The sequence below is a fragment of the Callospermophilus lateralis genome, chromosome 2 (assembly GCF_048772815.1).
Source record: "Callospermophilus lateralis isolate mCalLat2 chromosome 2, mCalLat2.hap1, whole genome shotgun sequence".
Taxonomy (NCBI): domain Eukaryota; kingdom Metazoa; phylum Chordata; class Mammalia; order Rodentia; family Sciuridae; genus Callospermophilus; species Callospermophilus lateralis.
The window spans coordinates 132,574,512-132,600,349 of NC_135306.1; the positions used below are offsets into that span (position 1 = coordinate 132,574,512).

At 37.2% G+C, this 25,838-nt stretch overlaps 1 protein-coding gene across 1 annotated transcript in view; it reads right to left on the reverse strand.

Moving 5' to 3' along the window:
* The window catches only part of Fat3 (FAT atypical cadherin 3), a 610,786-nt gene that overhangs the window by 316,087 nt on the left and 268,861 nt on the right, over positions 1-25,838 (reverse strand). The window contains exon 3 of the mRNA XM_076843882.2: positions 15,794-16,108. Coding sequence (XP_076699997.2) covers positions 15,794-16,108 — 315 coding nt within the window. The remainder of the gene's footprint in view (positions 1-15,793; positions 16,109-25,838) is intronic.

A 25,838-nucleotide genomic window follows, 5' to 3' on the forward strand; every position in this document is an offset into this window, starting at 1 on the left:
TCTTAAAAAGCTAGATTTTCCTGGTCAGCATCCTTTAAGAAGTCTGAATATTTTAATGTTTCATTGGATACTGCATGTCCCCAAACAGAACCATCTAGGACTCTTGCTCCATAAAAGGGATGAACACAGGATTCACACAAGAGTAACTCCCCTAATGCACAGAAATGTTAGCTCATAGTTAGTCTTGTCTTGGTAAAGAATTTAGGATGCAAAGGAAATTAAAGGTGGAAAGGGGAAAGATCCATTGTTCAGTATAGATCCTTAAAAATGAAGCTGCCATAAAATTATAACAAAAGCCAGTGGGAAGTGTGCTGACAGACCCTGTGTATCTTGGGATCATTGTGTTCTCAGTTTGTGCTGCCAGGGCCTAGCACAGTATCTGAGTTGGGGCTGATTTTTCATACATGATTATTAAATTAAGTAATTCCTAATTGAGGAAGAACAACACCATCAGCTCATTAAAGGCCAGAAAACACTGAATTTAGTTTATTTATGATGAGATGATGATAGACCTAACCCATAAGGTATATAACTCAGTTTTTAATTTTTTGTTCATAGGGAAGTTTATGAACATCTGTCTCTTCTTTCATCCCCCACCCTTTTATTTAGCTATCAATATAATGAAGAATTGAACTTCTTCAAAAACTAAGATTCTAAACAGGGTCACCTAGATCTGTCTTGTTTCTGAGATATGAAATTCTAATTCTAGAGAACTTTTCTATAGGTTCCCTAGTTAGACTTTGATTTTGTAAAGCAGGTTATTACTAACTAGAAGAGATAAAGAATGTGAATGCTCTAATAATGTGAAGCACCACATGAATTACAATTATGACAGCAATTATTGTTATAATTTGTATTATCAAAGACCAACTCCCGTATTACTCCTATTTATGAAAGTAAAACGCATTCTCCAAATAATTACCTGCTCCCCCACACACACATACATCAAATCATGTTAAAATCAAGCATAACAGAATGACAGTATCCCAGAGGTAGAAGGGCATTGTGACATTGTTTTAACCATGCCCAAGTCTTTAACCATTTCAATTAATGTTAAAACCTGGCACACAATTGATGCTATAATTCCCAAAGCACTTCAGTATCCTAGGATAAACTGATTTAAAAAGAGACTAATGACTTCTTAATTTTCCTTCATGAACGCTTATGAAATCTCTAGTAGTATGCACATTCTGAAGTCTTAGAAATTGTGTCAATAGAAAATTTCTTTCAATTCATCAGAGACAAAGTGAATCCAGAGATGATATTTTGAAAATAGTTCAAATGTCAAGTGGAAATTTAAACAAAAGCAATTAGGAGAATTTCAGTTATGATTATATTTCAGAAAGGCTTTAGAGCCATTTGCTACAGAGATGAATTCAGGTGTCCTGGTAAAATATTAGTGATATATATTATCAGCAATATGTATTCATTCACTCATTCAGCATTCCCTTAGAACATCTGCTTTGTATGTCCTGTCATAGCAATGGATAATCATTGTCTTATTCTTTCCCTAGTGTCTACCACAAAAACAAAGAGCTTTCCTGGTAGGTGATAAGGTTCTGATCACATATGCAAAGTCTGACCTGCTAACAATCTGGCTTTTACAGAGTAATCTACATCTCCTTGGTAGAGGCCTAGAGCCCAGTAGATGCTCAATAAATAACACCAGATATTTAAAAAAATAATGAATGGATACATAGATGAATTAATGGACAAATGAACAAATATTGAATAAGAAACAAAACTTTCTCCAGTCTAAAGAAACTTATTTCTTTATAACATAAATGACAGCTCATTTTCTACACAGTGAATAGCCTAAAAAGTAACAACGGAATATTTCTTTGGTTTTGCTTTCTTTTTGCTACAGACTGGATACTGGAAACTAGAAAAATGCGCCAGAAGAAAATTAAAAATCACCACACAGAGAAACTCACAAGTTTCATTTGGCTGGTAGGAGTCTATGTAGACAATGAAAAATGCAGTTGTGTACTTATGTGGAAAGCTAAACAAACTAGAACCTATGACAAAAAGATATACCATGCTCACATTGGGATAAGAGGGTACCAACCAATAGCACTATAGTGCATTGAAGGTGGATGAACAATCCAAAGACACAGAAATTATTGTAATCTAATAGGTTCTATATAGTCAACAGTTAAATCTGTATAATTTATAAGATTTATGCAACTTGAGTCTCATTAATAGAAACCTCATCTTACTTTCTAGGATTTCCAAAAAGGCAGGCTTTTAAAATAGATTATTTGTGACAATTTTCCTTCCATGGAAATGGGCCAGAACTGTATGGTCCCACCTGGTGTTTCCATCCAGAGAGCCTCTTCACCACTGCAATCAGTGGTGCAACAGCCCTTGATCCCAGAATTAGATGCTGCAAAGCCTGTCCACTGCCTGGGCTGCACTTGGACTCCGTGGGAGGAGTCTTCAAGGTGACCCTTTTAGAGCCTAGTGATTCGCAGCCTACTTACTATTCTAATACCTTATTTATATGATGTCTCGGCAGATGAGAAGCAGAAAATGAGGAGGCAGAGTCCTAGAAGAGAGAGGCATACTGAGAACCAAGTGAATGCTGGCAGGGCTCAAGGGAGGAGGCACAGATATTCGTGCATCAGATGGTCCCAGACAATAATTAACAGTCCAAATGAACACCTTAAATCCATGATAGGCTTCATAATTTGCAGGGCCCAGTTCAAAATGAAAATTCAAAGCCCCTTGATCAAAAATTATGAAGAATTTCAGACAGTGACAGCAGAGTGTGGTCCCCTTCATAGCACGGGGCCCTATATAACTGAGTATGTAAGTCCAAGAAGCCCGCCCTGCTTCCATCACTCCATTCAGTAGCCTATGTCTGAAAAATTGGAAGACACATTTGATACACTTTTGAAAGGGTCCAGAAATATACACTCTTTTCTGCTTATTTGTTTTGGAATTCAAAGTGTTAAACCTCTAACATATAATTTCTCTGTCTTGGGATATACTAGATAAGACTAAAATTTGAAGATGAGATACAGTTACAAACTTAGAATTCACCCTCAAACACAGTTTTCTCCTTTATTTTAAGGGAGTTTTGCCTTGTAAAGAGCCCATTTGCTCTTTTAGGCCTGACAAGTTTCCTATTTCTTTGTGTTCTCCCCACAACTATGTATAGCATCCTAAATTCATAAAGGCTTATTGAATCAGAGTAGGATGAAAGCACAAAATAATTTAAGTCATTTACTAGCTATTACAATCCAGCAAAAGCATTGATAGAGATCTATTCAAAACATCACTGATATTTCTAAGTACAGGCATGCAAAAATATATCCACCAACTACATTTAATTAAGTATAAAAGTGAGAATTTGGAGCCTCTGATTATCACAGACTGCTTTACACTATAGTCATTTCATTGGGCAATAAAAATACTTAAATACTAAAATTGTAGAAATATGTCTAAGTCTAGTTTCCTAATAAACCATTTTAATAAATATTCCTATTTCCTGCACATGAACACCATTTCTTTAGAAGAAAGCATTTCTCACTATGACAGAAAACAATTTAACTAAGTAAAAAATGAACTATTTAGGATGTATACAGCCATGATGAAGTATATCTTTATAAAATAGGAAATTTTACAAGGAGGAGATTACTTAAGTGGTGGGAGGTAAAATTGGATTTGTCTTGCTTAACTGAAGTGTCTGCAATGGCAACATATTTAAAAATGGTGCATTGGCAAAGGCTCCACATTTTCTGCCTGTAATAGTCTGTTTCTAATGGGATGGATTTATTTTACATCTCCTCACTCATGTTCTCAGAGGCTTTCCTTCCTAAAACAACCAATAAACAGTATAACCATTTATTATTGATGGAAAAAATCCCATAAAACCCATAATATTATTTGCTTAATGTCTTCATTTTCAAGTTGTATGACAGTAGCAATAACTGTCAGCTGAGGGTGAATTCTGTCAGTCTGTCAGTTTTTAAAGAATAGCATTGTTGTTAATTCATTCTTGGGCCTTATGTGTCTGGTAGAGCACCTGGTATACAGTAGGCACTCATAAAACATGAAAGCATAGTAGCATATATTGGAAATTTTTAAGGTAGATTGTCAATTTTCAAGAAAGAATTGTTTATAAGCAATTTCTGTTGAAGGACAAGAATTTTGGATGCTTCTAATAATAGTTATAATAGTTAATATTTTATACCACTTTATACATTCACAGATAAGGTAAGTGCTTTATAAAATATACCAGCCTATTTAAGTCTCACAACAACTCAGTTTTCACCATTTTAATGATGGGGAACCTAAGTCATAAAAATTTAAGAAACTTGCCCATTACTCTATGGTTAGTATGTGGATGAGACAGACTTCCAACCAAAAGGATTTTGTCCTTCTCAAGAGCACAAAGGGTGAATTTCACAGGGTGAATTTCTGAGAAGACAGGTTGTTTTTCACACATGTCTTGTTTAACAGATTAAATATGAGTTGTCTAAAATTGAATAATTCATTTTAAACAATAACATTGGCAAATTTTCCCATGAAACACTATGGATAAAATTTAACCCAGTAAATATTTATCTAAGAACTATTAAAAATGAAATTCAGGGCTTAATCAAAGCACATGCTGGATAACATCTTATTTTAGGTCATGATCCAAAACATTTCATGAATGAAAGATGAAAAGTGATGGCAAATTTGTAAATCATTCAATGGAAAATGCCAGAGATAATGTGACCTACAGGCAGATACCTTTCACTGAACTCCCCATAAATACCAAATCTAAAGTCTCATTTTAGTTTTTAACATTTGTGTAACAAGCCACATTAGGGAATAGCTCTTCTTTCCTGAGCCTTTCTTCTGACATGCCCTCCAGAGCAATGGTCTGTTATGGTCATTTTGCTTATATAAAGACAACCTCATTTCAAGTTTTGATGGCAGAAGTATATATTAGTACTAAAGGGCATATTCGAGGCTCTAAGGGCAAGAAACACAGAAAAGTGTCAGTTCTGAGAGTTCTGAGGCCTATAGACATGAAACAAACTTGCTCACTGTTATAAGAGAAATTAGTGGTGGGGACTGGACAGAATCTGGATATCTCAAGTACCTCTACCAGTGCTCTTTTCAATGTATTATATTGTATTATTATTGGTAAATTGAAATATCTAAGACAGGGAGAGAGGTTTCTACAAGCCTGAGAGATGACTCCCCCTTCAAACCATCACAGTTCACTCGTCAGTCACAGTTTATTTAGATGACAACCTATATGAAAGTCAACATGGTCTTAATCAAAAAGGAACCAAATGAACCTATAGGTAAAGTGTTTTACATATTCATGGTTAGAAAACAGCAACCACCTAAGGTCTCACTGATACAATATCTCACTGATACAAGGCCAGATTCGCTAAAACAAACTCTGTACTTGTACATATTTTTAACATTTATTTAGAGTTTACTACATAACAAGTATTCTTTAAAGTACTTCACATATGTCAACCTATTTAATCTTAATAGAGATTCATTATTTACTACAATTATTTACATTTTCATAGAGGAAACTAAGCTCAGAGAAGTTGAGTAATTTGCCCAACATCACATAGCTAAGAAGTAGTAGAGCCAGGATTCAAATGCAAGCTTTTACATACCACTCCATATGGCTTCTTTCCAGGGTTACTATGTAGCCTAACTATGATGTGTGGCAAAATGTAAAATAAATGTGTCATTTTGCTACAAATTAATGAGACTGCTCCAAATAACTCACCACATGTGTGCTTTATAATTTTATTGTTAGAGTTCCATATGGTTTCCTAGAATAATCTACCTCAACGTGAATAAAATTTAGAGATTTTTAAAACATTCATAATTTTTATAAGAAAGTTAAGATGCTAAGAACAAAGTCACTTAAAGATGACAGAAAATGACAAAACTAAACTTTAAGTTCTCAAGGTCAATGATGAAACTATACTTCATCCTGCAGTTACTATAAATACCTTCAATGCTTTTTTTTTTTTTTTGGAAAGGTGCTTCCAGAAAAATGACAGAATGAGCAAGACTCTCCTGAGATCCTACTTTGTGACACACACTGAATGCCGGTCAAGAGTAGCTTCCATGTGACCTCGCCACCTTTTGCGTGAATACCCTAGAAGATGAGATGGCGTCATCCACGGAGGATGTTCCACATGTCCTGAAATGACTGTAGTAGTTCAATGCTTATACAGATCTCTTATCAAACTTCTCCCCTTGTACAATTACTCTATGAAGTGATCAAGCTCAAACAGATCACTAGTACTGCAAAACAAACAGCAAGCACAAATCATCTGGCTAACGCTAAGGAATAAGTAGTGAGAAGGTGCTAAAATTCTGAGCATTTGGTTTAATGAACAGAGCACTGAGGTGGAAGTCAGTGGGCCCTGAAATGCACCTTGTAGGAGCTTCCTTGGGCTGCCCTCCCAAACTACTGCAAACCAGGCTGCTTAAATAACAGAAATTTACTCTCATACAGTTCTGGGGACCAAAACCAGGGTATCAGCTCCAGGAAAGAATCCTTCCTAGTCTTTTCCTAGTTTCTAGAGACTTCTTGCCATTCTTGGCATTCCCTGCTTTTTGGCACCATCACTCCAATCACTTGCCTCCAATTCCAGTCTTTGCCTCCATCTTCATGTGGCTGTTGCTGGGGCTCAGAATGCAACACTCCAAAATGTGACCCCTGGGCATACTTTTTCAAGTAATTCAAGGAAACAGAGAAAACTGCAGAAGTGGAAAGTCCTTCTGATGTCCCATCCTCTAGTCTTTTTAAGACTGTCATGAAATAGGCATCCTGTGCATTCCTGGCAGGAAGGAACTAAGCAGCCAAGAAGAATCTGAATCAAGAGGCCTTGCTAAGTTCCGCACAGTGTATCACCACTAGGTCATGGCCTTTCTGTTCAGTATTCTTCCATGCAACTGTCCACTTTCATCCAAACTAAAGATACAAATATACAGTTTTCCTTATGTCTATGGACCTTCATTTCTGAAGACTCTCCAGTCACATAAACTTGGGTTAAATAAATTTGCATGCTTTACTCTTGCTTTCCCTGCCTTTTGTTAAAGGGACTCATAAATGAATCTTACAAGGGGTGGGGAAACTGTGTTGCCTTTTCTTCTCTTCAGTGCCTTTCCTCAGTTCAAATTCTCCTCTTCTGAGGACACTGGTCATTGAGTTAGGACCCACCCTTTTCTAACAGGACTTCATTTTCACTTAACATCCACAAAAGATACAATTTCCCAAATAAGGTCACATTCACAGGTATGAAGTAGAGGCTAGGACTTTATCCTATCTTCTTGGTTCATTTAATTCAACTCCTAACACCTGTTAAACAAAGAGTACACATCATCATCTGAAAGACTGCCCTGACCTCCCAAGTCCTGGGATCATTAATGGGTCTGTTCAAGTTGTCCTATTTTTCAAATTCAATTGCATTTGTTTTTAGCATCAAGATGATTAATCAGATCAAGCCCAGCTCTGCATTGAGCAGTTTGGTGACTTTGGGCAAGCCACCTATGTCTCTAGAACCTCACTTCTTCCCTATGATTGTGGTGATTATAAAATGCGCTAACATGTGAGCACACCAGCATGGCTTGGGCACTAAGCAATTGGTGCTCTGGATTAGGGCTCTTCTTCCCACTTTGCCTTCATACCCAGGAGGGAGGGGCACACAGCTGGGGAGTATCTCCCTGACAATGGCATCCAAGAATGGTGGGAGGCGAGGCGGGCAGTAGTTTCAATTAAAATTCACAGTTTCTTTCAGAACAGAAGAAAGTAATAAACCAATGCAGTAAATTACTGCTGTGGAAATAACGCCCAGATAGAAGAAATAAAAGAGAAATTTATGACTTCAATCAATCTCTTTTTTATACATAAATACAACTCCATCATCTGCTTTATTTATGTGACTCCATCACCCTCCCAAATCATTCTCAGTAATTTCCAATAGCAGTTCCCCCCACAGACAGGGTGGCTCTCCAGGAGCCCAGCCCCCCTTTCCATCTCCTCTCTGTGGGTCAACAGGACAGGGGCAACATGGAAGATGGAGCAATGCCATTAGCCTCATGGGTGACCAATGCATTGCAGCTCCATTAAGTGTTCCAGAGCCACCTCCACCCAGGGCAGGTTCCCAGCTAGGTACAGAATCATTTCTCCCACACTTTCATCATTTAGCTCCTGCCTGCTCATTTCTATCTTCTTTTCACCAAAGCTCTTCATCCCTGCCTATAATTTCAATTTTGTAAAGAAATGGTACCTAAAACTCCTTTTACAAGTAATGACTGTGTTAACTCAGATATCTAAATCTGTTTCTCATAGACATAGTAAAGCACATGCTGTTGCCTAACTGGCAGCCCTGTCCTTCAGAATGTCAATTTATTTGGGGGTCAAATTCTTCCTGCTACACCTGGTCTCATCAGCTCACACTCAGTTGAAGTCCTCAAAATCCTATGATGTATCCAAAGATGGTAATCCAAACAGTGATATAAGTCCTTGCAAACCTACCAGTTCCCCGGAGATTGTAAATGAGCCCTGCACACTAACTAAGAATGCTAAAACCCTCCAGAGACTTCATCTAGGTACATGACTGCAGAATCCCAAATTGAGGTCAAAAAGATTCCCCCCCTCCCCCATGTTTCATCCACCATTATTCCAGGAATGAAACAATCCACATATTTATCCATCAGAAGGCTGACATTAAGCAGGAACAGGATTTGGAGCTGCTTAAGCATTTCAAGGGAATAAACCCTGAAACTCTCAAAATAATCTCTTCATGCTGTTTTCTGGAGAAAGCTGCTCAAAACAGATTCCGATGAGAATTTTGTTGCCAGCCAAATCCTCTTCAAATACTAAGAGCTGAGAAAAAGATAACTTCATGCACATTTATTATGCTTGAAGTTTTGTTATTGTTTTGTCCTCTCTTTTCCTAATAGGTTTGATTTCAAGTACTCATAATGTCTGAAGTTAAAGGGAAGTGAAAGGCAGCTTTGGATTTCTCCCTGTTTTTATTTTATTTTTATTATTAATATTAATATGTATGCACACACATGCATAATGCACACACACTTTCTTTTACTAAAGTTAACAACACTATCATGCCTCCATGGAGAGTCATTTATTTTGTATAGGATGTTTTGCAAGGGCCATATGGAATGGGGTTCTATGAAGTATTTCATATTAGATCAGTGATTTTCAAAGGGGCAATCCATATCCCCAGACATTAAAAAAAAAATGTTTAGAGATTTTTATTGTCACAACTAGGGGGAAGAGGGCAAGCATTGCAGAGGACAGGGATGCTGCTAAATATTTTTAAATTTGCAGGACATTTTCACAGAAAAAAAGAATTATCTAACCTAAAATGTCAATAGTATGGGGTTCAGAAACTCTGAAATTGGTATGTATATTAACAAGCATGTAAACAAAACCAAGCCACAGGGAGGCAGAGCCAGAGTCCAGCCTAGGGGGGAGCAGGCTCTCCCTTGCAGGATAGCCTAACCTGACCAAGCTGTCTCCATCCATGGAGACCCCTGCCTCCCCGCCTCCATCCCACAGTTGAGAGTCCATCAAATGAGGAAAGGAGCAGCCTCCCCAGGACATAAAGGCAGTGCAGAGAAGTTCCCTTTGTCCTTGTTCATTTGAAGCACATTCATATGGAAGCAAAGGTCACTGCTGAATTTAAATAACCCCCTGTGATAAATCTGCATGAGCTCGATTTGTTCTACTGGACTTGTTGGATTAAATGAACACAATTTAATGTTCTATAGGACAAGGCCTCCTTTCATGGCTGAAAGAAGGAGCAAGGGTGATTTACAGTTTCATACATACTCATTCGCTACATTATCTGCTTTGTGCCTGGTACTTATGAATATCAACTCATCATCCAGCAGCCATTTCCACCCATTCAGGAGAATTTAGCTTTCCATTAGGAAGGACCATGCCATCCAGAAAGAAAGGAGAAATAAGATCCAACAATAAGAGATTTCCACATTTCCTCTGATATACAAACACCACTATTTGTACTCTTGTCCCTCACACAGTTTTTTTTTCCTTTAAATCTCTATAATTATACACAAAGTAAGGCTTTCTTCTGATTTCCTAGAAAAGATGGTTTTCTAAGCTGATAACCACGAAACAGATCTGGGCCCAAATGTAGGGCTTAGCTTACTTAGAATGGCAAATTATTTTGAAATACCACTGTCTCATGAGCTAATGCTTTTTAAATAATGGCCCACTAAAATCCAATAGTGTTGTATTTATTGAAGTACGTCTGGACTCCACTTAGTAACAAATTCTGCTTGATTCTATATATTTGGAAATAATACAAGTGTGGACAAACATTATGTAACCCAATTTTTTTTATTAACCACAAACCTTAGGAATCCCTATGAATCCTTGCTTATGGACAATTACAAAGACAGAATTTTCATTTTTTTCTACGCTTCATAAAACAAAAAGTATAAGCAAGGATATGAGAATTGATTTGGTTAATGGGTGGAGTGTGCACTTTGAATTTCATAGTAAATTCTCAAAATTCTAGCACCATTAGGTGAAAGTGGAATGATTTATAAAGTTGGTTCCCTTTTTCTCAGGGGTGTTTCTCAGCATCCTGTTACCTATTCTGTTTCCCTCTGGAAAATGAAGTCTATAGCCTTGCTCTTTAGGCTCCCTGGGGAACAACTTCAGCATTACCCAGGAACTTGTTAGAAATGCAAATCACCCAGCTACACCCCAGGAATCTTGGTCTAGTAAGCTCACCAGGTGATTATCAGATTGGAGTGGGACTTGAATTCCTCTGTTACTTTTTTTTTTTTTTTTAATTAATGCTAACACTTGCTCCTAAAGTCTTATGCCATATACCAAAAGGCAAGCTGCTATTATTTGGACTTGATCAAAAGGTAAGGATATATAATATTTTAATAAGTTACAATCTCCCATTTAATAGGAAAAAATGTCTACACCCAAAGGAATTAATAGTTAAAGGTAGAATTTGAGGTATTCCTGTAAGGTAGGTATTAAAAGATTTCTTTTTCTCAAATGATCTGGGTGGGGGTAGTAGGTAGGTGTTCCACTTACACATAAAGTACACTTTACTCAGGCTTATCCCAAGATGCTCACCAGAAGCCAAAGAAATGATGTTCAGCCTCACCTCAAGCCCCAAGGAATGGAGCCAGCTGTCCATGGACTGAGACCTCTGACACCGTGAGCCTCCAAATAAACTTTTCCTCCTCTAAAATTTTTCTTGTCAGGTCTTTTAATCACTGCCAGGAAAATGCTGACTAAAACATACATTTTTCCTTCTAAAACAATTATTTTTAGAAATTGACCTCTTCAGAAAAAAAATGTTTTTAAAAAGGATGTTCTTTAAAATCTAAATATTATCAAACCCCAAACAAGGGATTTGCATATTTATTTGGTACTTCTAATTATAAGGCTCTGGAGATTCATGGCTCTTTTAAATACCTTTTCTGATGATATCACCTCTCTGAAAGTAGCTCAAATAGGAACACACAGGCTTTCCAGGTCAGTGTACCTAGTTTATGGTCCCTGGGTATTCAACAGGCTTCTCTCCCTGCAGATCAACCCATTCTTCAGGGCCCACTTCAGGTCTGTGCAGCTCCCAGCCGCCTCACCTGCTCTGACCAATATTACCCTGTTTACCGCTGATAGTCCAGAGTTCAACCATTTATTTTTAAAATAAGCTTCCTTATACAATTGCCTTATAAGAGTATCATATATGTGATGGGTTCATGTTTTCCACGAGACTAAATTCCCTAAGTGCAGAAACTCTCTTCTGTCTTATCTTTCACCCTGCCAACACCCGAAGCTTAGGTCAACCGTGGTACATAATGTATTTTATAAAACTGAATTTATGCCCTGGTACTACATATCAACTAGTAAGTGAAGGTACCACTGATTTCAAAGGATGCCTTCCTCAGAAGACAGTGGAGACCTGAAGCAGTTTGCTTATAGTTTATACAACCTTTCTACTAGGGAATATGGGATGAAAACATACTTATGGTTCACAATTATTGAGTGGCTCTACTAATGGTGGCATGCCAGCCCTGTGCTAAGTGGATCTATATGGTAAACATGATGAAAATTCACTTCTGAAGTTCTAGAGGAACTTCCCACCCCTGTTCCCTAATTTGGCCTGGATGATTAGTGAGTGGCCAGTTTGAATTTTTTACAGTTGATGGAAGTAAGTAAAGTTCCTGCTAATCTAAAGAGGCTTGAACATCTGCTCTTAGTGTCACCTTCTTGGAACATGTGAGTGAGCCTCTGAAAGCACCAGCAAGACACTGCTGTGCTTGAATTCAGCTTCTCAGTCTGGAATTAATCAAGAGTTCCTCATGCAGCTCCCCAAAGACCTCACAGCCCTACAACTTTTATTTTTCTTCTTAAGCTACAAGAATTACTGAAGAAAATATACAGAGTACTCATTCTACGAGATCCTAAGTCTGGTAGAAAAAGCCCAAGTGATTCTTTGGGTAAAGAACAGAGTATCTAATAGAGAAATCACTTCGTTTGGTGTGAGGGACATCTGTTACCTGCTACAAGTTGTAGACCATAAGTATTGACATAATTTGCATTTGTATTAATCATTTCAATCTTTACTTATTATGTAGTGCATTGTCAAAACCAAACAAAACTCTATAAATTTCAGCTGTACCACAAAGAAAAGAATAAAAGGTCAATTTATTAGTGTCAACATTCCAGTTGGAAAAAAATCTAAAGCATAAATCTTTTCTAAATTCATCAGTTAGCTATTCCTCCCACTTCACTACTGGAAAATGTTATACTGATGTAACTTTTCCAGATAAATGACTTTAGAGGGATAGGAAGAAATGCCAAAAATTAGAATTCCTGCTAGCAAGTCTGTTGAGTGCCACAAAGAGCAACACACCTTGAGCAACACACTGAAGGAGAATTTCACATGGCTTGTGGTTCTGTGGGTCTCATAAGAAATAGGCTTAGAAAAAAGATGGTGGAATGAGATGGACATCCTTACCCTAGGTACATGTATGACTATTCATAAGGTGCAATGCTACATCGTGTACAACCAGAGAGATGAAAAGTTGTACTGCAATTGTGTACAGTGAATCAAAATGCATCCTGCACTCTTATATACCTAATTAGAATAAATTAATTAATCAATTTTTACAAAAAGAAACGGGCATAGAAATCACAGGAGTCTTATAGAGCTCTGTCATTTACCAACAGCCTTCAAACTCATCATGCATTGTGTTTCCATGAGCCACCTTGTGGAGTAAACCATCTCATTCTCACTTTCCAGATGAGAAACTGAGGGCCAAAGAAATTAAGTGATGTGTCTGTGATAAATGTAAACAGGATAGGGTATCAACATTTGCTGTGACCCTGTGGTAAACATTTCACATGAGGACCCCTAAACTCTGCAACAATCTTTCATTGCTAAAACCTGAATTTTCGAGAGGTTCAATACCTTGCTGGAGTCTCAAGCTGGTGAAGCCAGGTCTGTTGGATTTGGTGGGTTCCACAATGTTTCCCAGTTAGAAAATACAGAGCAAGAATTTGAAGCCCAGAATTTCTAACCCCGAATTCTGCTTCCTCCATGGAGACCTCCCTGACCATCCCTCTCACCAACACTATACAGAGTAAAGCTCCCCTACTGAAATCAATTATTGTATTCTTTCACTCCATCATTAGTATTTATTAATTATTATATTAATTTCATTCTACTTTGTGTCCCTGAAAATTTTGGACCATGTCTTAAGTTTATAATCTTTTTTATTAGATCTTGCTGTAAAACTAATAGGCATAATAAATACTTATGATTGAATAACTAGACAAATAAAATCCAGTATCTTCATTTTCTGTGTCTGAAAACTACAAAGTAGGCTATATGTTTCTTTAACACAATTAGACCAGTTAAACAAAAAATGTCATTCCTGGCACAAATACTCTTTTAAATTCTATGGCAAGGTCAGAAAATTATGGATGTGACTAAGGCTCTTACTATGCAATATAGGCCAAACTATGATAATACAGGTCTTTGAAATTAAAAAAAAAAGTCATATAAAAGACAGCTTTAGTTATATCAGTGTACAAAATATGTTGTCTAAGTTCTTCACATCCTACCCAAATTCTTATCTATACTGATTGTTCTTCATTTTCAGTCCAAGAGGACACTTGAAACTAACCTTTTTCAGTTTTTTTTTGTTTTTTTTTAACTTCAGAGGAGGATGCTGGGCCCACCACTAATGAAATGACCACTCAGTGGCAACAGGATCAAGACGGAAGACACAGAATCTGACTAGGGCATTTGAAAAGTCCACTGGGTGGTGAATACGAAGATGTCTGTGCCGTCAACTTCTTTACCGGGACTTTTAAAATATCTTTGCTTTCTCTCTGTCCTCTCTCCCTCTTCCCTTACCCTTACTTTTACATTTGTAAAGTCTTTAAATTTATTTATCTGTCTGCATAGTACATGAATTTCTTTGTCATAACAAAAAAATCAGGACGTTGGTTCTGTGGGTGCCTGGGGACTTGCCCGGACTTAGTGTGGCTCTGACAGGTTGGCCAGGCTCCTCTGAGTCCTCTCCTTCCATACAAGGTGGCCTTAGTCAGACACTGCTAGCTGATGACCACTCTATCAAACACCAGACAAATCCTGTCATATATCATTTGAATCAGAAGTCTGAGTAACATAATCACTGACTGGTTCAAAAATCAGAGAAAAGTGACAATTTTTTTTTTTTTTTTTAAATCTGGTATTCTGTTGAAATTATTTCAATAGCAATCTGACATTGATAACCTGTGTGGGGTCAACTGTACATTTCTCCTTTAAGAAATAAAGGCAGAAGTAACTATCAATCCTCTCAGCAGTTCCTTGGGAAAGCTGAGTCTGCCCATACAAACAAGTATCATCCCAGCCTAACTTTAGACCAGTACCAGCTCACTGACCCGGGGAAAAATTAATTTACATTATTCTAAATTTCAATGAATAATACCCTGTCAACTACACCTCTGAGTATTGTATTCCTTTGTTCAGATCTAAAAGTGGCAAATCACAAGCAAGCAGGGGCCCTCTGCAGAGCACCTTTCCAGTGGGTGTTCTTGTCTCAGAGCACAGTCAACCAAACTCCACACCTGCTCCCAATCCTTAGGCCTTTGTGACCTTTATTTAACAAATTCAGCTCTTATTATAATCTTTAGAAACCTTTAGAGCAAAAGATTAAAAAAAATTAAAGTTTTTCATATTTTATGAAGAGATTGAGACACTGAAAGTTGTTTGAAAATCGATACTCATTAATGGACAGTGCAGGGGTCACAAAATGTATGGGGGTGTCAGGTTAAAGGATCTTGTCTACAGCAAGCTGGACAGAACCAAGCAAGGGAGAAGTTGATAGAAGTATAGGCCTTGCAAAGTTAGCTGGGCAGACCAGGCTCCTCTTGCCCAAGAACCCTGGGCAGGCCAGGATATTCTCTCTCAAGAAAGAAAAGAGGACAGTCAGCCATATGAGCATCCAGGAAACCACATTTCATTATCATGGGCAAAGCAAATCCACTGCTTTCTATGAAAGCTCGACTCCTGTTAGACCACTTCACCCCAGTGTTAGGTGAAATTAACACACACCAAAGAAACAGGAGGAGCACTCACCTTTCCAGAAACCACCTCCAGAAAGGAGATGTTGTTCTCTAGACAATAAAATAAACAATCTGGAACAACAAGGGTCAGGGTGATAAATTTAAATCCTGGACTATCGATATTAAAAAATAATCATATAAGCCTTCCCTTACCTGTTTTGATATTGATGGCAAAAAAATTTTGAGGATTCCCACTTGTGATCCTGTATGTCAGTTTGTCATTGGAACTGGAGTCTGGATCTTCAGCCTGGATCTGAATGACAGATACATCCTTGGGAGAATTTTCCATGACAACAGGATAATAAATAGGTTCCGAGGTCAGTGGGGCATTGTCATTCACATCTTCAACTTCAATGTAGACCTCAATGGTGGCGTAGAGTGGGACCACACCTCGATCTGTGGCATACACCGTCAGCCAATAGGACCCTGTTGTCTCGCGGTCAAGAACATCTGCAGCAGTGATGACCCCTAAGAGAAAATGGTGAGAGTATGACTGCTTCAGCAAACAGAAGACACCGAGTCAGCAGCCCCATTCCAGAGGGTGTGCTGAATAATCTTGGCATATGGGGAAAAAAATCCATAATGTGAGATTAAATGCAGATGTCACTCTTTACACAAGAAAATGATTCTTGGTGGGACTGGATTAAATAGTTCATCTACTATTTGTGAAGCATAATTGCATTCATAAATACTTTATTTGAATTTTGGAGATAGACATGTCATACATATAGAGAAAGAGACAATGGGGAGGGATGATAAGATAGTGGGTCTGGGATCATAACACTTTCATGTCACACAGGAAATCAGTGCCACTGCCAGCCCATATCTCCATTTGACCTGATGTTGAGTTGATCACCTATGCAACAAAAATCTCTTCTTTGCTAAATTATCATATCTATTCATTCACAAAAATGAAAAAAAACAAAACTTTCAAATGTTCTTTTGCCTGGCAGAATTGATAGCACTTTGCCTGTAAGGATGTAAACCTCCTCCATACTGTTTCCTTGAAAATCAAATGTCACAGTTATTCCACAACAATCAGAGAAGCAGACATTTCAACACACTTTCTGAAGGAGTTCTATCCTCCTCGGGAATTCTACGAACAGCCCTAAATAAACCCTGACCTACTTTAAGAGATGCTCACGGACAATCATTTTAAATTGGTTACACAAAAATATCAGATCCACTAACCCACAACTTTTCCATTTCATAGCTGAAACAAGTGCCAACCAGGAAATCAGACATCTTCCAGAAAAAAGTCATAGAGAAAACAGTGCTTGGTATGTCCTCATCTAACATGGGGAGAGAATCAAAAGCAATGGCCATCATCTTGGGAAAATCTGGGTCTCAGCTTATAAAATCTCTAATAGGGTATTCACAGAAGGTGTGAAATTCATGTAAATCCTTTTAAAGATTAAAAAAATCCACAAAGAATTCAAGAACCTGCTTTCTAGTTGTGTCCTGGAACACTCTAGCCTCTGTATTCCTATTGGACTTTTGTCTAAATTAGACACATAATTTGGCCTGCAGACCCTGCATAAGCAAACTGCCAACTATAGCAACTGGGATGGAAGAAAGCATCTGTCCAGAAACAAGCTTAAATACTCAGAGTTGAGAGTTGCCCACAACTCAGAATAGCTAAAACATTCAAAGTGAGATTTACCCAATTGATGTTGACATTTCAGTTCCAAAGTTATTCACCAAAGAATGCTGCATATTGACAGGCTATGAGATAATAGATAATCTTAAATATTCTCAGTGAAAATATGTAAAGCATAATAAATTCCTGAAAAATTATGGGTGATACCTGGAGTCAGAATAGAAATGCCAATGTGACATTTGAAAAGCAGATGCAAGACAGGGGAATGAGAAGAAAATAAGAAAAAAGTTAAAACAAAACTTGTGATTATAAACACAGTGATGTGTGTTTGCTAATTGAATAACAGTTCTATAACTGGGCTGAGCTAGAATAGAATGTCAATAGGTCATTGAGGTTAAGAGAAGGCTCTGAGGGCTGGACACCAAGCTAGGTGTGAGTACATCCGAGAGGAGTACATACACCGTTACAGACACCATGGCTAGTTTTGTGAAATCACTCACAACCATAAGTGGTGCTGCTGCACAGGGCAATTGGAGATCTTTAGTCGGAGATGGACATGACATGAAACCAGGCCATTTCTGGATGGAAGACAAAGCACAGCAGCACTTTATAGACTCAGAATACAGATCTTGCATACCTTTTGTCAAATTTATCTCTAAACATTTTATATTTTTGTTTTGCAAATGCCATTATCATTTTAATTTTAATTTCAATTGTTGTTTGCTAGTATATAAAATAAAATATGGTTGTTCTATGTTGATATTATATCATGCAACCTTGTTCAACTCACTTATTAGTGCTAACAGATTCTTGTTTGATAAATTACATAGTTTTCCACAGAGGTTCATATCATCTCCACAGAGAGACAGCTTTATAACCAGTCGTTACTACTATCACTTCCTCCACACCCATCATTGTGTAAATGTTGTGAACTTGTTACAATGATAGTTGTGATAGAAGCATTTCTCATTGAGTATTTCAAATCTTTCATTCATTCAGTAAATCTCTTACAGTGCAAGCACTCATGAGGTATTTGCTATTTTACAGATTAGGAAACAGATTTATGTTAAATAAGTTTCCAGTGTTCACTTCTCCAGTAAAGGCAATCTCCAGTTATCAAATTTTGGTGTGTGAAACTTGAAAACAGTCACTAGCCAAAACTATATTGTCCTGTTAATCTATGTAGAAGTCAAACCCACACAGAATTTCATATACACAGGTTTTCCTCCTTTGATAGAGAAGTGTCATTATTTAAACAAATATTATATTTTATTTGGGTTCTCCATACTGACTGTAGAAATCATAAAAAAGAGATACATCTTGGTATATCCTGTTATGTCTTTGCAAATATAAATATGAAAAACAAAAGCAGAATGGATTCTTTTCAATGAGAATCTATTTTGATTTATAAAAATATGCAGAACATGAGTGCTGTGACATATCTTTGGTCTATTACCAGCACAGTATTGGAGTTTTCATCTCAGAAAAGCATCTCTTCCATATGCCTGTTAGTAGAAAGTAGGTTCTGTATGGGCAGAGTCTCTGGTTAAGCAATATGATCTCACTGCCTGCAACAATGCTTGGCACACAGCAGATATTCAGTAGATGTGTGTGTTGGACAAGTAATCAGCAGTAGGCTAGTGTTCATCACCAAAGGGGTAAATCAACTAACCTTGTTCAATCAGATTTGACCTCAAAGAATTTTAGGCACAACAGGCTCCCTAAGGAAACCCCTTCCCCATACATACATAACATTCCTAATCCAGCACCCAGCTCTGCTCAGACTCAGTAGGCAGTTTAAGCTAATGTAAGATTCTTCACACTGAGACAAACAATAGGTCTCTGTGATTTTGGACACTATTCCTACCTGTATCTTTATACACACCCCAGGATAAAACTGAACAAGTCTGTAAACAATATTTTACTTGTGATAGTGCTTCAAGTATCAGAAGATAACGGTGTCTTTCCAGGGCTTTCCTTCTCCAGTCTAAGAATTCCTTTCTCAGGTGCTATGTTGACTGCTAGTCCTTTCTTCATCCCAATCTGAATCAATAGGATATGACCCCTTTCATTTACAAATGTGTATTGAGTGGAATTGGAATGGGTATAAATAATGTCTTATCTACAGGGAACTTCTTAGATACTTCAAGTAGTGCTTCTCAGTGGAAGGCACTTAAGTGATAGCCCAGGCAGGAATACATCCTGTCCCTCAAGTTTTCACCTATCATTAAAATGTTCAAAGCAGAGTTAAATAAGATGCTCAAATTTTATATTTATGAAAATGCCATTTAACATTCTTTAAAAATTTAGTTGCGGGGGCGGCTGGGGTTGTGGCTCAGCGGTAGAGTGCTCGCCTCGCATGTGTGAGACCCTGGATTCAATCCTCAGCACCATATAAAAAATATAAATAAAAACAACAACAACATAAAGAAGCCAACATCAATTATAAAAAAAATTAGTTGAAATTTTTCTAACCTTTATTTTTGAGAATGCTTATGTTTTAAATATTTTTTGTATGCCATCTTCATTTACTGTATAATAAAGGCAATAATTGCCTAGAATTCTTGGGGCATCTTAATATTTAACTATATAACAGACCCACTGATAATATTTATTGATTTATTACTGCAAAACTATGCACAGCTTGAACTTGAATTAGTTGATCTCAGCATGAGACACATATTTGCTATAATTATTCTTCTTTATCCATGAACAAATATGAGAAAAAATATGTATGTACATTGGTACTCATTAAATTGGCTTTAAATATTTGAGATAAAAGGGAAAAATGAATGGAGCTGTTCATAATCAGATAAATATTACATGCATGGCTATTCACTTTATCTACTTTCTAGTCATATCCCCATATGCCACAAAGCACATTTCGAGTGACATCTTGTCTAAAAAGAATGACACCCAACCACCCATGACAGTTCTAAACAATCCATGGACATATGGTTTTTTTAGGAATGCTTTGAGGTCATAAACTCATCACATGATGAAAATTACCTGGCAGAGATAAATATGGCAATTTAAAACAAACAAAATGTAAAAAACACTTTGATAGTATATTTTTTTGTAGATACCCCCAATAGACTCTGTTTATTTAATGTATAATATATTTAATCCTCTCCAATCAAAATAGCACCTTTCAGTTCTCAGGCATTAAAAAAAATGTTTAAACTTTTTATTCTGAAATAATTATAGAATCACAGGAAGGAACAAAGAAACATACAGAATTTCTTGTCTCTTTCACCCAATCTCCCCTAGTGTTGACAGCTCACTGCATTTTTAGATTGCTTATTTCTTCAAGAGTCAAAGTCTAACTTGATTTATTCTTGAAAGCACATAAAACACCTTCACGGGTCCTCTCTCACCTTTAGCCAGCTCTTGCTAGGCTCCAGCAAGATCTCACAGTTGCTATTTTTCTGATTTTTCCATGCAACCCTGGATCTGTATGAGGCTTTTAATGCTGTAGCAAGGATCAATGATCTTCACAAAGTATGATAACAGTTAAGGAAGAATGGGGGTTCCTACCTACATAGGCCCAATCAGGGTCACTCCAGGCACCCTAGAATCATGTCTGTAACTGCTGCCAGTGTGAAACACATGGCACAACTGAGATGGGCAGAAATGGGATGGATGGAGATTAGTACAGAAAATGTGAGTAGAGAGAGACTTCTCTTATATGTTTATAATGTTTCTAATACATTTTAGTGTATGTATTTCACATATAACTACACTTTCCTATGCTTCATATATCATATATTTGGTATAAATTTAAATATATACTTTAATGCATTATTTTAACTCGATTTTTTTTTTAAGTGAGCCACTCAGTAAATCAAGTAGGCAAAGTCAGGCTTGGAATGCAGAGCCCTGAATTGGAGTCACACACTCCTTTCATTCCATGAGGCATGCCCCTGATAATCTATCCACATGCATGCATTATCATGAAAAAGAGAGCGATTCCAAGCTCATGTGCTCCTCACAGTAGGTTAGCATCAGCTCTTTGGTAGTAGGATATTAAGTAGTTTCATTATTCTCCACAATTTCTAAAAGTTGCTGCAATGTACTCTTCTGAATACAATTTTACATCTCCCCAAAAGATCCTCAGATGTTGGAATGCTTTGAGACCCAGCAATTGTAGGATTGACTCCTCCTTTACTATCCATCCCTCTTCTGCTTCTGTGCATGTCTGCACAAGCTACTCATCCCATCCCTGCCTCTCAAATCTCCCATGTCTCCCAGAGAATTCAGAGAACTCTTACTACCCATCCAGCCAAGGCTAGGGGCTTACCCCTTCCTCTTCTGCATTTTTGTTTTTGTTTTGTTTTGTTTTCAGCACTTTAGTTTCATTCTCATTTTACTATGAACTCCCTGTGGGAAATGAACATTTTGACTTCTTCTGTTCTTTATCCTAGGATAGTGGCTGGAAATTGGAAACTATAAATGTTGAATATGTAAATGAAGGATAACACCATAACATTTGGTAAATTCAGGCAAGACAAACATCCCAAAGAATAAGTGCATTAGGAAAAAAAAAAAACTTGATTCAACTAGATATTTTGCTATTCTGTTATCATAAAATAGAATGGGGACAGATTGAGCTTGTACTAAATTTTACTCATCTCTGATGTATATGCAGACTTGATAGGCTCTGAAATTCTATGCTCCATCTGTGAATTACCCTATTTAATAAGACAATTCTCTAAAAATAATGTCCAGTAATGTGTTGTCCCTTTGCTACATAGAATGTGGATAGAGTCATGGTAATATCCTCCAGGCTTGAAGCAAGGATGCAGCTTGATGAAGACATCAGAAGCTTTTATCATGGCCTTAAATACTGCCTTGCCCCTACATGCACACAGCAATGGGAATCAATGTGTTCAGGCTCCCAGAAAAAGCAATATGAGGCATTCTCCCAAGCTCTCATCCACAGAGGCACATCCACTCTTGGACACTTTTGTCCTACTCATCCCACCTCCTCACGCAGAAGTCCATTGATTAGACATCTTTTATCTTTGCAGAAAGCAAAGAAAACCCCACGACACAGTTGTGGGGAACAATTATGTCCACAAACCCAAGCAGCCTTCCTTCCTCGTTATTTCAAAAGGCTTCAAGCTGGAGAGTTGCACGTGAGATTAAGGCAAAGGGCTGCAGGCTGAATTCAAGCTTTTATTTGGAGTTAATGAAAACAGACAGCTCTCCTTGTCTGTTTGGGAACCAGAAATTCTAAAATTTAGCTTCATGCTCAAAAGCCTCCTCGCCAGCGAAGTTGGGTAGGCTCAGAAAACATACACTCACTACTTTTTGATTTTTTTAAAGACAAACTTTTTGGTACCAGTTTTAGAGCTCTCAAAATATATACCTGTTCTTTCTGTGGAAACTGTAATCTATGTAGCTGGCACCAAGCACCAAATGTATAAAACTGGGAAGAGAGCAGCAGGATGAGGGAAACACATCTAGCTTAGAGTGTTTTCTCTTTCTGTAACCTGTGGTCATTGCTAATTTGCATACTCACCACACAACACAATGACACTGATCCACACACCCAAAAAGAAAAGAAGGTTGAAACCTAGAGCAGTGGAATCAGTACTCTCATATAATGTATGAAATGAAGTCAAGAATTGCTTGGGTTGAGTGGCTGAAAATGCGGAGTTTGTAATATCAAGAGCAATGACTGGATTTTATTTCTTTAGAAGTAGAAAATGAGCACTAAGGACAGCAGAAAGGATGTTGGTTATGCATCTACAAATATTTTCTGATACTAATAGTCAAGAAATAAGAAATAGCTATGGAAAGAAAACTGAAGTTTCTTTCTTTCTTTCTTTTAAAGATAGAGAGACAGAGAGAGAGAGAGAGTGAGAGAATTTTTTTAATATTCATTTTAAGCTTTTGGCGGACACAACATCTTTGTTGGTATGTGGTGCTGAGGATCGAACCCAGGCCGCACGCATGCCAGGCGAGCGCGCTACCGCTTGAGCCACATCCCCAGCCCTGAAGTTTCTTTTTTCTATTCCTATTTGAGAAAAAGGGAATGGGAGAAGGAGTTCTTTCACCTCGCAGGAACTTCTGGAACACTCAAACTCTTTGTGAGGACAATAATTGTATTTAAAATTATTTAATAATTCATTGTAAAAGAAACTATAAAATACCAACAACTTTTAATAAAACACCCATTATATTATGGCCTAGAGATAATAACTCTTAATATCACTGGTGTATTGCCTTTGCTCTATATTATTTTCATCCCAAAGCAAAATATTTCTCTGTGATTATGCACCCTCACTGTTGTATACTGAACATTGTTCCACATTAATAACTATATTTCTATATGATTTCCTGTCTTTCCTATTCCTATCCCTCCTTCCTTTCATATCCCTTTGTCTAATCTACTAAACTTCTCTTCTTTCCTTCCTTCCTTTATTGTAGCTTAGCTTCCACACATCAGTGAAAACATTTGACCTTTAGTTTATTGTGATTGACTTATTTCACTTAGCATGATAGTCTCTAGATATATCCATTCTTAATATCTTACTGCTTAATATCATACTACCAAGAAGAATTCCATTCTTCTTTATGGCTGAGTAATATTCCATTGTGTATACATACATCACAATTTCTGAATCCATTCGTATGTTGATGGAATCTAGGTTGGTTCCATAGCTCAGCTATTGTGACTTGTGTTTCTATAAACATTGATGTGGTTGTGGCTGTGACACAGTAGTATGCTGATTTTAAGTCCTTTGGGAATATGAAATGGGTTAACTGGGTCAAATGGTTCTTTTCCCAGTTTTCTGAGAAATCTTCATACTGCTTTCCAGAATGGTTACACCAGTTTTCAGTCCCACCAACAATATATGAGCATTCCCTTTTCCCTACATCCTTGCTAACATTTGTTGCTATTGTGTTCTTGATAATTGACATTCTGACCGGAGTGAAGTGAAATCTCAGTGTAGTTTTAATTTGCATTACTCTAATTGTTAGAGATGTTGAACATCTTTTCACATATTTGTTGATTACTGCTATTTCTTCTTTTGAGAAGGGTCTATTTGCTATTTGATTCCTTTACCCAATTATAGCTTGGGTGATTTTTTTTTTTTTTTTTGTATATCCTGGAAATAATGCCTTACTTGAGGTGAGGTGGTAAAGATTTTCTCATATTCTATGGGTTCTCTCTTAATGCTCTTGATTGTTTCTTTTGCTGTGAAGAAACATTTTAGTTTGATGCCATCTCATTTATTGAATTTTATTTTATTTCTTAGGCTTTAGGAGTCTTGTTCAGGAAGTCAGTTCCTTTGCCAATATGTTGATGTATTGGGTACAGCATTTCTGGTTTAATTCTTAGGCCTTTGATTCACTTAGAGTTGATGTTTACATATAGTACTTTAGTCACTTTTCTCACTGCTATGACTAAAGGATCTGACCAGAACAATTTTAAGGAGGAAAAGTTTATTCAGGAAATCATGGTTTCAGAGGTCTCAATCCACAGACAGTAGTCTCCATTCCTCAGGGCTCATGGTGAGCCTGAACATCATCAGAAGAATGTGAAATAGGGTAAAAGCTCCCATGGTGATCAGGAAGCAGAGAGAGACTGCACTCTTCAGATACAAAATATATGCTCCACAGCCCTACCTCCAAGGAACCACTTCCTCCAGCCACATACCCCCTGCCTCCAGTTACCACTCAGTTAATCCCATTAGGATTAAATGATGTGCAGTAGAAAGGATGCACTAATTATACTGCCACCAGCAGTATCTGATATGTTTTATAGTATTTATTGGATAACATACATACACATACACACACACACACACACACACACACACACTACAGTTTCCCAACTAATGGGGTAATAGCTGACCTCCTAAATCAGCACTGTTAAACCATTCCTTTTGGTATTGTTATTATTCAATCCACAACAAAAACACCATGACTTGCAATGAGAGAAAACATTGTTGACAGATAAATGTGCTGAAACTTTTGCTATCAAGAAAGATTTTGCTTGAGGCATAATTTTAATTAAATTAAAAATTTGCCCACTAAACCAAATTCTTCAGCCTTGAAAAATGTGGAGTTTTTAATGAAATGTCAGAACATAACCTTTAGCTCTTGAAGCAAGAACATCTGAAGCTAGATGCACTGTCAGATATTAGTTATACTTTAATCCAATTTTTAGACTTATTTACTACCAACCCTGCAACTCTCTAACTCAGCACAAACAGTGTCTGGGGGTTTTGAGCATTTGGATTGGGAATTTTTGAGTTTTGCTTAGAAAATGCTTTTCTCTTTCAAGAAGATACACTTGGAAAAAAAATGTTCTGTAAGCTGAAATGATTTGAAGGGTTTTTCCACACCTACAGACTCACTAAATCACGTGCATTCACTTGGTAATCATGACAGTAAAGCACAATATCTATTCTTAAAAAACAGCCAGTTGACTTCAGTTTCTCTCCTTTTATGCTGAAACTCTGTGGAAATTTTGGATAACTGTTTCTCCAAGCACAGGGTATACTTTTTTTCCATTTCTCCCATATCAGATAAGAAAACTCTAAGTACAGCCACATCCACACAGATACAAATCTCATATTTACT